This window comes from Mya arenaria, chromosome 1 (genome assembly GCF_026914265.1).
Source record: "Mya arenaria isolate MELC-2E11 chromosome 1, ASM2691426v1".
Taxonomy (NCBI): Eukaryota; Metazoa; Mollusca; class Bivalvia; order Myida; family Myidae; genus Mya; species Mya arenaria.
In genome coordinates, this window is record NC_069122.1 from 23,606,159 (window position 1) to 23,621,263 (window position 15,105).

Consider the following 15,105-nt stretch of genomic DNA (forward strand, 5'->3'; position numbering starts at 1 on the left):
AATAGTACAGTTCACTGTGAACAAGCAGGAGATTATATCACATAATGTAACACTGACTAATAGTACAGTACACTGTGAACAAGCAGGAGATTATATCACATAATGTAACACTGACTAATAGTACAGTACACTGTGAACAAGCAGGAGATTATATCACATAATGTAACACTGACTGATAGTACAGTTCACTGTGAACAAGCATGAGATTATATCACATAATGTAACACTGACTAATAGTACAGTACACTGTGAACAAGCAGGAGATTATATCACATACTGTAACACTGACTAATAGAACAGAACACTGTGAACAAACAAGAGATTATCATTATATCACATAATGTAACACTGACTAATAGCACAGTACACTGTGAACAAGCAAGAGATTATCATTATATCACATAATGTAACACTGACTAATAGTACAGTTCACTGTGAACAAGCAGGAGATTATATCACATAATGGAACCCTGACTAATAGTACAGTACACTGTGAACAAGCAGGAGATCATATCACATACTGTAACACTGACTAATAGTACAGAACACTGTGAACAAAGAAGAGATTATCATTATATCACATACTGTAACACTGACTAATAGTACAGTACACTGTGAACAAGCAAGAGATTATCATTATATCACATAATGTAACACTGACTAATAGCACAGTACACTGTGAACAAGCAAGATATTATATCACATAATGTAACACTGACTAATAGAACAGAACACTGTGAACAAGCAGGAGATTGTATCACATACTGTAACACTGACTAATAGTACAGTACACTGTGAACAAGCAGGAGATAACATCACTTAATGTAACAATGACTAATAGTACAGAACACTGTGAACAAGCAAGAGATTATCATTATATCACATAATGTAACAATGACTAATAGACCAGTTCACTATGAACAAGCAGGAGATTATCATTATATCACATAATGTAACACTGACTAATAGTACAGTTCACTGTGAACAAGCAGAAGATTATATCACATAATGTAACACTGATTAATAGTACAGTACACTGTGAACAAGCAGGAGATTATATTACATACTGTAACACTGATTAATAGTACAGAACACTGTGAACAAACAAGAGATTATCATTATATCACATACTGTAACACTGATTAATAGTACAGTACACTGTGAACAAGCAGGAGATTATATCACATAATGTAACACTGATTAATAGTACAGTACACTGTGAACAAGCAGGAGATTATATTACATACTGTAACACTGACTAATAGTACAGAACACTGTGAACAAACAAGAGATTATCATTATATCACATACTGTAACACTGACTAATAGTACAGTACACTGTGAACAAGCAAGAGATTATCATTATATCACATAATGTAACACTGACTAATAGCACAGTACACTGTGAACAAGAAGATATTATATCACATAATGTAACACTGACTAATAGAACAGAACTTTGTGAAAAAGCAGGAGATTATATCACATAATGTAACAATGACTAATAGTACAAAACACTGTGAACAAGCAAGAGATTGTATCACATACTGTAACACTGACTAATAGTACAGTACACTGTGAACAAGCAGGAGATAATATCACTTAATGTAACAATGACTAATAGTACAGAACACTGTGAACAAACAAGAGATTATATCACATAATGTAACACTGACTAATAGAACAGAACACTGTGAAAAAGCAGGAGATTATATCACATAATGTAACGATGACTAATAGTACAAAACACTGTGAACAAGCAAGAGATTGTATCACATACTGTAACACTGACTAATAGTACAGTACACTGTGAACAAGCAGGAGATAATATCACTTAATGTAACAATGACTAATAGTACAGAACACTGTGAACAAGCAAGAGATTATATCACATAATGTAACACTGACTAATAGACCAGTTCACCATGAACAAGCAGGAGATTGTATCACATACTGTATCACTGACTAATAGTACAGTACAATGTGAACAAGCAGACCGTTTCACATACTGTATTACTCGCTAAGAATTGTTCAATGGGCATTCATATTGACTTTTAACAATTGTTAGTTCATTTACAGGACCAATGGCTTAATATGTTTTCTTTTAAGCAAATTACAAGTCCAAGAAACAATAATAATCTGACCATATGATTATATTCATAAGATATAGGCATGACTATATTCAGGAATGGGTGTTTCCACATTAAGGTAAATAAGTCATAGCTAAAATAATCACTACATGTACACTTCTTTTTTTGTTTAAATCAATGAACTATGCACTCACAAGACAGGATAGTAGATGAGGCGTGAAAGTATCCACACAATGATGAACACCCCTAACAGGATCTCTCCCATTGTCTTGTGCCCGCTGTACTTCATCATCTTGCCTGCCTGTAAACATTAACACTCACAGTAACTCACTGATTCACTTAATATTAAAAAATTCTGAAAAAAAAAACTGTATTCAATCTTTGTTGGCCTTTGCTGAGACAAAAATGTTCATAATTAACCTTTTGAGATCTTAATTTGAAATTTGGCATTAAAAAGTTGTTGATATTTGTTGATGTTATTATACATATGTGCAAACATATAGAGGATAATTGTTTGTTTCAGTGTAAGATCATATTATATTTCACTGAGTGCCCACCAAAATTTATATTCACTTTTGGTGTTCACAAGGTGATATATATTGCTATCTTACACTGAAACAAAAAAAAATCTTTTTTATTATATGCTAAAATGTGAATTTAAAGTTATTTAATTGCATTTTTTTCAGAAAAACACTCAATGTATGCACACATAGCTACATGTTGAAATTGTGTCACAGCCCTGTGCACGCTGACACTTGATTTGGAACCAATTGAGCAGGCCTTAATTTCAAAAAAGTGAAAAATATCAAATTGATATTTTCATTGTTAAAAATGTAAATTTATCAATTTTATTTCATTGTTTAATCTTATAAACCACCAGAAACATATAATAAAACATCATATTTTATGAAGAAGCCAAATAAACAAGAGCTCAATAATGTGATGCTTTGCCTATGAGATAAAACTGAATAGCATGCATAATTGACGATTATGTGCATGTCAAAAACATGAGCTATAACTTGTAGTGAGGATCATATCATGGAGATAACTAAAGTAATTATTTTGTGGCCTTAACATAATATATTTCTGAGATATGATCAAAAGCCCTAACATGCAGAAAAACTTTAACCCAACTTTCAAAGTTATAATTTATATATACAAGAGCCGTCATAAGACAGCGCGCTCGACTACGCCGCTTTGGCTTAGAAGTGAATACAATAATGATGTAATATTACAAAGTTTGGTCTCTTTATGTCAAACCTAACTAAAATTATTCGATACATATGAGGTGACTTTGATGCTGCCCTCCCACCAGCCCGCCCGAACAATGATGCATGTCATTCAAACAACTTGATTTCCCATTATGAAAATGTGGTTAAGAATATACAAATATGCTTTTCAAAAGAAAAAAAAACAGTTTAAGGGCCATAATTTGTATTTAGGGTTAATATGGAGTTATGTTTCTTGTTGTAAGATGGTCGTAAATAATTTTGAATTTTATTAAGTGCATTAAATGAACGATATAGAAGTTTTTTTATTAAAATCCCAACTTGCCCATAACTTTTACCTGCCTAAAACTTTAACCTAAGTCAGTCAGGGGCCATAACTTGTATTAAGGATATGGAGTTATGTAACCTCATTGGGTAATGGTCCCGAACAATTGTGTGAAGTATTAAGTCAATTGAATGAAGGGTATAGAAGTAATAAATAAATATCCCAACCTGCCCTAAAACTTTAACCTAAGTTCCATAGTCAATCAGGGGCCACAATTTGTATAAAAGATAATATGGAGTTATCTAACCTCATTATGTGATGGCTCTGAACAACTGTGTGAAGTATTAAGTCAATTGAATGATTGGTATTGGAGTTTTAAGTGAAAATCCCAACTTGCCCTAAAACTTTAACCTGCCCTAAAACTTTAACCTAAGTCAATCAGGGGCCATAACTTGTATTAAGGATAATATGGGGTTATGTAACCTCATTGTGTGATGGTCCTGAACAACTGTGTGAAGTATTAAGTCAATTGAACAAAGAGTATAGAAGTTATTAATAAATATCCCAACCTGCCCTAAAACTTTAACCTAAGTTCCATAGTCAATCATGGGCCATAATCTGTGTAAAGAATAATATGGAGTTATCTAACCTCATCATGTGATGGCCCTGAACAACTTTGTGAAGTATTAAGTCCATTGAATGAAGGGTATTGGACTTATAAGTGAAAATCCCAACTTGCCCTAAAACTTTAACCGGACACCAACGCCGGGGCGAGTAGTATAGCCCACCTATTCTTCGAATAGTCGAGCTTAAAATCATATAGGGTTGCCTTACTGAATTGTCTGATGACCCTGTTTGAACTATCTAGTCAATTGAAGGAATGGTGTTTGATATATGATCAAAAGTCTCAATGTAACCTACTAACAAGAGGCCCTAAAGGGCCTATGCTCTACTGGCATGGCTTTTGTGGTCATATCAATCTACAGCATGTATGTATGGGTAAAAGGCAACAGACATATAGTTTATGTTTTGTGTTTGGGTTACCTGAAAACGTAGCACGTTCAACATCTGAGCCCAGAAAGTATTGTAAGCAGATTAGTTACATGAACTATTTTAATATGTGCCAAGTAAAAGTCATCTGACAAAAAAAAATGCTTTCAAAACTGTACTCATAGTAAAAATTTCTGTAGTTTTAAAAGTTAAAAAAAGTTGGTCAAAAGGTCAAAGTCAAGGGCCTAGGACAACATTGATCAATTTGAACAAACATTCACAATCAATTGTGCTGAGATGGATGCACGAACACACAAAAAGATTTTCAAACCTTTCCAGATTTGAGTTTACCAAACCTGTGAACCCTGGGTGTGGCCAGTAATGACACCAGGTGCATAACTTAAACATTCACAACCAATTTTGTTAAGATGAATGCGCAAACTACAGAACTTGAAGCTAAAAAATGGCCTTTGGGCTTTCAACAAGAACAAGGCAGAGTAATTCACAAAATCAACTGCAGAAGCAAAAAGCAAATTGTCTCTCAAAATCCTAGACTTGCAAATTGTCACCCTTAACTCTAGACTTGAATTTACATGTACATGTAACCTTGGCTAAAATAGAATTCGCTCATGCAGACCTGGCTAAAAATAGAAAGCATTTCTTTAAAACTTTAATGGCCCATAATCTAGGCATTTATGGGCGGATCTGGCTGGTTTTCGAAAGGAACCAAGCTCTAATGGATATCTAGATACTGTACAAGTTTCATCGAGATACAATCAAAACTATAGACTGTATCGTGTTCACAACCAATTGTTTACAGACGCATGAACGCACGACCGCACGGACGCACGGATGCACATACTACGTACACATTACCATCGCATAAGCTCTTCTGGCCTTTGGCCAGTAGAGCTAAAAACTGTACCCCAGTTCTTAGTCAATCAGGGGTCATACTTTGTATTTAGGACCATATAGAGTCATCTAACATAATAGTTTGATTGTCATTTACAACCATTTGAAGTAACATTGAGATATTAGAAAAAAAGTCCAACTTCCCCTTCCCTATTCTCCCTATAAGTTTAGCCAAACTTCCTTAGGCAATCAAGGGCGAATATTGTCCAAACTTGCCCTTAAACTTTAACAAATGGGAATATAAGAGCTATGAAAGTCTCTTTTCTTATGTACATCAGCAGATTCCAGCGCTGAAATTCATGTACATACATTGAACTATGGCTAAAATACAAACAATTCCATAAGCTGATGATTAAGGTAAAAATGCTGAACTTTGTGACTAAAACACCTTGAAATATTTTTTGTTAACCTTTCCCAATATATTCCTGTTCACAACACCAATTGTTTTTACACATGTAGAAAACACCAAATGTTAAATAACACATGTGGTACCCACCAAATGTTTTACACGTGTAGAACACTCCTTATTGTTTTACAAATGAAGTACACACCAAATGTTTTACACATGAAAACACACCAAATGTTTTACACATGAAGTACACACCAAATGTTTTACAAATGAAGTACACACCAAATGTTTTACATAATAAGTGCACACCAATTTTTTACATAATAAGTTCACACCAAATATTTATATTTGTATTACACAACAAATGTTTACACATGAAGTACACATCAAATGTTTAAAACATGTAGTACACACTGACACATTTTGTACTTATTGAATGTATTACACAATTTGTACTAACTGAATCTGTGACACGTGTAATTCTCATTGAATGTGTTACACATTAGTACACTATAAATGTTTTGAAACTACTTACTGCCATAGGGAAGTCTGCTGCATCATGAGTAATGAGGACAAGGGTTCCAACACGGACAAAGTTCAGTGACCAGGAGAAGTATACCAGCAATATAGTGACCACATGATGAACAATCATCTGCACAAAATCCTGAATAAGTAATTACCGGTAAGTCATATCCTTGAACAGCTCATAAATAGCATGCTGTTATTAGCATATGATTGAAATAACATTTCTTTCTTTGACATTCAAATTAGGATGATAAATTGCGTAATAATTTATTTCATAAAATAAGGTCTGTGAAAAACAACACATGATTATCATTCCATTTTGTTCCTTATTTACTGGTATGCTTATAAGTGGACTAAGAATTGGACATTTATCAATTCATTTACAATTTACATTTTTTTTGTTTAATTCAACTGACCCAAGAAACCAGTAGGCAAGAGATGTTTTCTGAATTTTGAAGACATTTAATTACAACTTTCTTTATAATAAACTATACCTCATCTTTTGTTCAAATAATACCAAATTAACTTGAGTTAAATATCTCCATTTTTTTTTAAATCTTTCAGAATTATGTTCCAAAAGTGGTCAAATTGTATTTCGCCAAAAGTAGATCTCTAAAATTGATATGTGTAAAAGTAGAGCATACAAAAAAATGTATACATGTCATTACACTTCTGACATACTTTGTAAAATTGTCTGATAAGTATAATTAGCAAGAGCAGTAACATCTGCATATGCTAAAAAAAACTGTCACAGAGACGTGACAAATACCCCTGAATGGCCTCATTGGACAGATAGTATTTGGGCCTGTAAAGATCATTTGAAACATATTTTTATGATAACCTACCCTACCTCCCCATAAAGTTCGTAAATAATGATCTGAAACTCTTTTAGATATTGTCACTGCAAGAAGGAGTGGATGTCAACTCGTCCTCGGGCCTAAACATTCTTCAGTTTTTGATTAAAAAATGAACTTTCAGATAGAGGTTACCATGATCTTGACCTTTGACCCACTGACCTCCAAATCAATATTGTTCAGGTGCTGGTCATTACCACCCACCTAACAAGTATGAGATCTTTTGGCCTAAGGGCTCATCAGTTATTGATCAGAAACAGATTTTCAGCTGGAGGTCACCATGACCTTGACCTTTGACCCTCTGAACTCACAATTAAGAGGGTTCATCAACTGGTCATGACCAACCTGCCTCACAAGTTGGAGGTCTCTTTGCTCCAGCTTTCTTCAGTTATTGATTGATAAAGGATTTTCAGCTGTTTTGGCAATGTTGGAGTTAAGTGACTGTATATATATACACCGTAAATTATTGTAAAACTGTTATTATGCATGAAAGTTTTGGATAAACATGTTTATGTAAACAATGCCTTTATCACTTTGTTTATCTAAATTGTGTACAAACCTTCTGTAAATGAAGTGGTATTATGTTTTATAGAAATATAGCTGCTATTAGGAGTCAGGGAACACAAAATAACCCCTAAGGCCATCTAGAGCATGCATCTTTAATGATTTATACAGTATAACAGTTTTTTGTGTTTTCACTAAAAATGAGTTCAAGATTTATCAACAATCATACATGTATAACTCCTTAAATACCATTGTGAAAATGAAAGGACTTGTTAAACATGTGAGTACTGTTTTAACATTAGGGGTAGAACTATGATCAAGTATTGTGGAAAATGGGACATTTAACTATCTAACAGCAAAATGGTATAAGATATACCAATGGCATACATTAATATAAGTAGAATGGACATGGTTGACTTTTGTACCCAAAACTTGGAAATGAAAAGCTAATTCACTGTCTGACGACTGTCATAAGCAAAGGTTGCCACTTGTTCCTCATCTTACAAAAGTCATTTTTTATGATTCATTTATATCAGTCAGTAAAAATTATTATAACTATTCTCACAATGATATTTAAGTTCTATATATTGTTCAGTTTGATTACAATGTCGCTTATTTGTCAAAACGACTTCTCTGATTATTGCTAAAAATCAACTAGAACTCCGCAAGTCGGATGTGTCGCCTGACGAATCATTAACTGTCGACATTATAGCTGTTAGATTGGCATTTTATTTATTTATAGACAATGATGTTGCCATTTAACTTTCAAGTGTAGGTGGCATTTGAACTGAAGGTAACAACATTACGCCAGGAGCAAGCAATTGGTTATATAAGCAAAAGTGAGCACAATAAATTCTGAGCAAAACAGGAAGTTGGCCATTTTGTTGTTGTTGTTGATTAATCGTGACCCCTTGTTGTATTTTTGTAGAGGGTCACCCAAGGAAGCTTCCTGTAAAGTTTCATTGAATTTGGAGTGGTAGTTTCAGAGGAGATGTTTTTTTTTAAGCAAAACAGGAAGTCAGCCATTTTGTTGTTGTTGCTGTTGTTGTTGATCAATTATGACCCCTTGTTGTATTTTTGTAGAGGGTCACCCAAGGAAGCTTCCTGTTAAGTTTCATTGAATTTGGACTTATAGTCTCAGAGAAGATGTTTTTTAAAGCAAAACAGGAAGTCGGCCATTTTGTTGTTGTTGTTGTTAATCAATCGTAACCCCTTGTTGTACTTTTGTAGAGGGACACCCAAGAAAGCTTCCTGTCAAGTTTCATTGAATTTGGCCAGGTAGTTTCAGAGGAGATGTTCTTAAAGCAATTGTTGACGGACAGACGACGAACAAAGACCGATCACAACAAGTGTGCAAGGTAAAGTTAAACATGAAAATTAACAAAGGGCAATAACTCTAATATGGAAGCAAGAGATACAGTTTTTGTGCACTGCGATCCCCTTCAATAAGATCTATCTATCTATAAAGTTTCAAGCTGATAACTCTTATAGTTTTCGAGAAATGCCCCGGACAAAATTTAAGCTTGAAAATTAACAAAGGGCAATAACTCTAAACATATAGATGCAAGAGTTACGGTTTTTGTGCACTGCACTTTTCCTCAACCAGATATACCTACGGAATAAGTTTCAGGTTGATACCTCCTATAGTTTACGAGATATGCCACGGACAAAACCTAAGCATGAAAATTAACAAAGGGCAATAACTCTAAAAATATGGCAGCAAGAGTTACGGTTTTTGTGCACTGCACTTGCCCTCAATGAGATCTATCTAGCTATGAAGTTTCAAGTTGATACCTATTATATTCTTCAAGATATGCCCCGGACAAAACTTTAGGCATGAAAATTAACAAAGGGCAATAACTCTAAACATATAGATGCAAGAGTTACGGTTTTTATGCACTGAACTTTCCCTGAATCAGATATACTTAGAGAATAAGTTTCAGGTTGATACCTCCTATAGTTTACGAGATATGCCATGGACAAAACCTAAGCAAGAAAATAAACAAAGGGCAATAACTCTAAAAAATATGGCAGCAAGAGTAACGGTTCTTGTGCACTGCACTTGCCCTCAATGAGATCTATCTAGCTATGAAGTTTCAAGTTGATACCTCTTGTATTCTTCAAGATATGCCCCGGACAAAACTTTAGGCATGAAACTTAACAAAGGGCAATAACTTTAAAACTAAGAAAGCAAGAGTTACTGTTATTGTGCACTGCACTTGCCCTCCATGAGATCTATCTACATATGAAGTTTCAAGTTGATAACTCTTATATTCTACAAGATATGCCCCGGACAAAACTTTGAGCATGAAAAATAACAAAGGGCAATAACTCTAAAAATATGGAAGCAAGAGTAACAGTTCTTGTGCACTGCACTTGCCCTCAATAAGATCTATCTACATATGAAATTTCAAGCTGATACCACTAATAGTTTAGGAGATATACCCCGGACAAGCGTAAATGGGACGCGGACGCCGCCGACGCCGCCACCGACGCCGCCACCAACAAAAGTAACCCCTATATGTCCTCTTTTCAGGCGACACAAAAATGGCTTTTGACCAATTTCCAACTTAACACCAACTTTCAGGTTAATATCTATAACATCTTTGCAGGCACTATCCAAAAAATTAAGGATGTTACAACACTTGAACGTTTTTGGATTTATATGTAAAACGTTTTTCTCATGAGGCAGAGTTCAAAAGAAAGTGAAGCTAACACTTTTTCAATGCAAGGAAACACATTTGATGATTGACTGATTTATCATAGCTCGAATTTAATAAAACTTATTCATTTATGTACATATCAATTGATGAATCAAAGTATTGAATCCCATACTGTTACTAGCTGATCCAGTTTTACCGTGAACTGGTTCCTACACAATATACCTTTCTTCTGTGTTCCGTTACCACGGAGAAAACAAGGCACCAGTAAAATGACAGCTCAATCAGATAATACCAGTACACATCATTGTCTATATGCTGAAAAATGAAAATTGATTAAAAAAATCAAGTAAATTCATTTACTTTGAAACTATTTAATAGAATACAAAACATCAACTGCACTTTTTATTCATCTAAAGCTATAATGTTTTCAAGCTTATAATTAATATGCAGATCTCTGTCATCCAAATATCTAACATGGAACAGAACTTTACACTGCTGAACAGTGTAGTCTTTGTGCAGTGTCAGAGGTCTTTAATGATTCTGTAATTGATTCTGTAGGCTCATTCAAGTATCTAAATGACAGTTGTCTTTTAGTGATTATGTCATTGCCTTCTATAACCATTTTCTTAGTAAATGAGAAAAACAACACACTCTATAGTACCTGATTTGGCCAGTCCAGCCAACAATTTACTGTGGTCCAAAACCATGATTTCTGGAAACAACAAAATTGAATTATAAATACTGGTTTCAAAACAGTTCTTACGAACTTTTTTCTATTGTCATAGAAAAAAAGGCCCTGACCCTGCCGGCCATGTTTTAGGATGGCTCAGGTTTATTTTAGTTACATTAATCACTTCTACTTAGTTGTTTTAAACTTCAGTTTAGGAGGAGATGATTTGTTGATTTTGTTACTTTGCAATGCCATAGCAACCAGAGATTTGTATGGAATAACCAAGGATGATTCCTGAGAAGTTTCATCAAAATTGTCAAAGCGTTTTCTGCGCAATTGTTTTAGGGCAGGCAACATATGAAGAATGATCGCAATAGCTTACCTTCAGTTTCATTGATTTTATTAAGTTATGCAGTTATTTTTAAAGCATACCTGCCACAGCATAACAAGACCTCCAAAAAAGCTGCAACTGTAGAATGTGAAATGCCACCTGAAGTATAAATACGTTTTTCTTGTCTTTTTAACAATAAGATTTTTCTCATTCAGCCATTCTCACTCTACCCATACATGATCAGAATGACCTCTGCAAGTGACATTAGCAAGTCAGCTATGGACCATGGAATTCTAGAAGACATTTTCTCGCCATGTTATCAATTTTAAGGCCAATTTACTTTCAAAAAGACAAAGTTACAATGTAGATTTTTTACACCCCACTTAGATTTTGTTTGAATGTTTAGTGTGATCTTGACCTTTCAACAAGATCAATTCTTGTCCTCATCTCCACGTGGCAAAGAGTCACAGCCCAGACTATTTTGTGTATGCATACCTTTAAATGTGACCTTGATAGGAATTGTGTGACACATGGTCACACTGTGGTGAAATTTTTACTTAGTAATTAAAAAATCCTTTAGAGCAATTCAAAATTACATGAAAGTGTGACGCAAATGAAACTACACCCCATGCAAATGCCAATTTATTTTTATCGTCATATGACTGCCATGTTGAAGGGACTCACTCATAAATTGTATGTTTGTAACAAGTTTTTTAAGTATTGTTAAAATTGATTTTTTTCTTACTTTAATGAACAAACACCAACAAACAGATACCCAATTTATGAACAGAAGTTTGTATCTAAAATTAATCACATCCCAACATGTACTTAAATGATATGGTACATAATGCATAAAACACGAACTCTTTCACTTTTCCTAATGTTATTACAAAAAGTAAATCATTGTATAATATTGTGCTTAAATTGAGAAAAACAAACCCGCATTCAACAAATCTTTTTATATCACTAGGTTTAGCCAATGATTGTCGATCTCTTAACCAGCGTTCCACATCTCTCACTGGCACATCAGTCTGTTTAGAGATTTCCTGCAATATTTAAGAATTGGTCAATTGTAACCACGGCCCACCAGGTCTGGGGAATAACGGAGACTTTGACTTTAGGTTCAGCCAAGCCCGGGTAAGATGCCTAGCCTGCGGGGACAAACTGCTGGTAAAATCCCCACCAAATGCCCTCACACCCCAGGGACCCTAGGTAAGGCCCATTCCCCGCTATTTTTGGCGCAAAGACAAAACCAGCACATTCACTCGGCAATGCTGGGCCACCTGGAAGGTAAAAACACGGCCCATTTCCCCGGCTATCCCCAGTATATCCCCAGACCTAGGGGGGACCCTGGTTACAATTGACTGGTGCATTAATGCAAAATCATGCACAGGTAAAGTTTCACAATAATGAACATTGTTGTTAATAAGTTTCTATATAATGTTTAAATACACTGAGCAGCAGACAGTTGAAATTGTAATGCAACAAGTGTAAAATAATGGAATAGGATCTCAGGATTAGGATGGGCAATGAAGTAATTTTGGTGTAATAATATAAAGCACTTTGAAGTTTCATAGCAAAAGGCTCTGTAATTTCAATAGAGTAGTTCGGACAAATTTTGTGACACAAATTTATCAAAACTTGCCAAAATGTCTAATCTCAGATACCTTAAATGAGATGACATCAGCAATATTAATTTATGTCAGATTTTTTTAAAGTAAAACAATAATGATGAAACTGATGAAACAAAAACATTAAAGTAATGATGGCAGTGTTGTTTTCTCTCACCATTTTGGGAATGGGGCTGGGGCCTTTCATATTGGTAAAAATGTGTCTTACAGTTTATGTTTCAGACTGGGAAAAATGTGTCTTACAGTATATGTTTCAGAAAGGGTAAAATGTGTCTTACAGTTTGTGTTTCAGACTGGGAAAAATGTGTCTTACAGTATATGTTTCAGATTCCAGGAAAATGTGTCTTACAGTTTGTGTTTCAGATTGGGAAAATGTGCCTTACAGTATATATTTCAGATTGGGAAAGTTTGTCTTACAGTTTATGTTTCAGATTCCAGGAAAATGTGTCTTACAGTTTGTGTTTCAGATTGGGAAAATGTGCCTTACAGTTTATATTTCAGATTGGGAAAGTTTGTCTTACAGTTTGTGTTTCAGATTCCAGGAAAATGTGTCTTACAGTTTGTGTTTCAGATTCCAGGAAAATGTGTCTTACAGTTTGTGTTTCAGATTGGGAAAATGTGCCTTACAGTATATATTTCAGATTGGGAAAGTTTGTCTTACAGTTTGTGTTTCAGATTCCAGGAAAATGTGTCTTACAGTTTGTGTTTCAGATTGGGAAAATGTGCCTTACAGTATATATTTCAGATTGGGAAAGTTTGTCTTACAGTTTGTGTTTCAGATTCCAGGAAAATGTGTCTTGCAGTATATGTTTCAGATTGGGAAAATGTGTCTTACAGTAAATATTTCAGATTGGGAAAAAATGTGTCTTACAGTTTGTGTTTCTGATTGGGAAAAATGTGTCTTGCAGTTTGTGTTTCTGATTGGAAAAAATGTGTCTTGCAGTACATGTTTCAGATTGGATGTGTCTTGCAGTATACATATGTTTCATATGGAAAAATGTGGCTTAAAGTATATGTTTCAGATTAGTAAAAATGTGGCTTACAGTGTATGCTTCAAATTGGGTAAAATTTGTCTTACAGTACATGTTACTGATGGAAAAAAATGTCTTACAGTTTGTGTTTCAGACTGGGTAAAATGTGTTTTAAAGTTTGTGTTTCAGATTGGGGAAAAATGTGACTTGCAGTATATGTTTCAGATTGGGAAAAATTGTCTTACAGTATATGTTACATATGGGGGAAATGTGTCTTACAGTTTGTGTTTCAGATTGGGAAAAAATGTGACTTGCAGTATATGTTTCAGATTGGTAAAAATGTGTCTTACAGTATATGTTACATATGGGGGAAATGAGTCTAACAGTATATGTTACATCTGGGGGAAATGAGTCTTACAGTATATGTTTCAGATTGGGAATGCGGCTGAATTTCAGTCCAAAAATGGTCACAAAAATACAGTATACTGAATGATAATTGTAATTTTAAACAAAAATATTCTTCAAGCATATGAATCTTACCCTTGTGTCTAGTTTATAGACACTGCCATTCTGTTTGATGTATTCTTCAAGAGTAGGATTCAATCGGGGAAATTTCTTTTTTTTCACACCAAGCCAATAGCCGAGCGGTGTCATCAAAAACCTGAAAGAAAAAGTATTTATAATCATCATAAACAACATTATTATATTAAACAGGCCTTCAAAGTATAGTAATTGAGTAGTCTGATGGAGTGTTTTTTTCACTATTTTGGGAATTTGGCCAGGAACTTTCTGATTGCAATGCATTATTTTGACTAAAATTAGGAATTCCAAATAAGCATAGAAAAGATAAAAGAATGATAAAGTTTGTTTCTATAAGAATACATGTACATCAATTCTTCTATACAAACCTGATTTAAGGGTCCATATTTAATGTAAAAAATAAATGCTTTTACTTTTTTCAAACATGGGAATGGGGCAGAAATTGGTCATAAAAACAATATGGCTGCAGTAATTAAGCACTTCTTCATAAGGCCTCACCAAATTGTTTTATTGAACAAGAGGCCCAAAAGGGCCTATTCTCTACTGGCATGGCTCTTGTGGTCATTTTCAATCCAGAGCAT

The 15,105-nt window shown here is 34.3% G+C and overlaps 1 protein-coding gene across 2 annotated transcripts in view; it reads right to left on the bottom strand.

The window, feature by feature from the left end:
- The window catches only part of LOC128233338 (ceramide synthase 2-like), a 47,026-nt gene that overhangs the window by 12,752 nt on the left and 19,169 nt on the right, over nucleotides 1-15,105 (bottom strand). For both annotated transcript variants that reach the window (XM_052947006.1, XM_052947007.1), the window contains exons 2-8: nucleotides 14,525-14,645; nucleotides 12,322-12,428; nucleotides 11,484-11,541; nucleotides 11,043-11,093; nucleotides 10,604-10,696; nucleotides 6,371-6,499; nucleotides 2,285-2,391 (exon numbers count right to left, since the gene is read on the bottom strand). In XM_052947006.1, coding sequence (XP_052802966.1) covers nucleotides 2,285-2,391; nucleotides 6,371-6,499; nucleotides 10,604-10,696; nucleotides 11,043-11,093; nucleotides 11,484-11,541; nucleotides 12,322-12,428; nucleotides 14,525-14,645 — 666 coding nt within the window. The remainder of the gene's footprint in view (nucleotides 1-2,284; nucleotides 2,392-6,370; nucleotides 6,500-10,603; nucleotides 10,697-11,042; nucleotides 11,094-11,483; nucleotides 11,542-12,321; nucleotides 12,429-14,524; nucleotides 14,646-15,105) is intronic.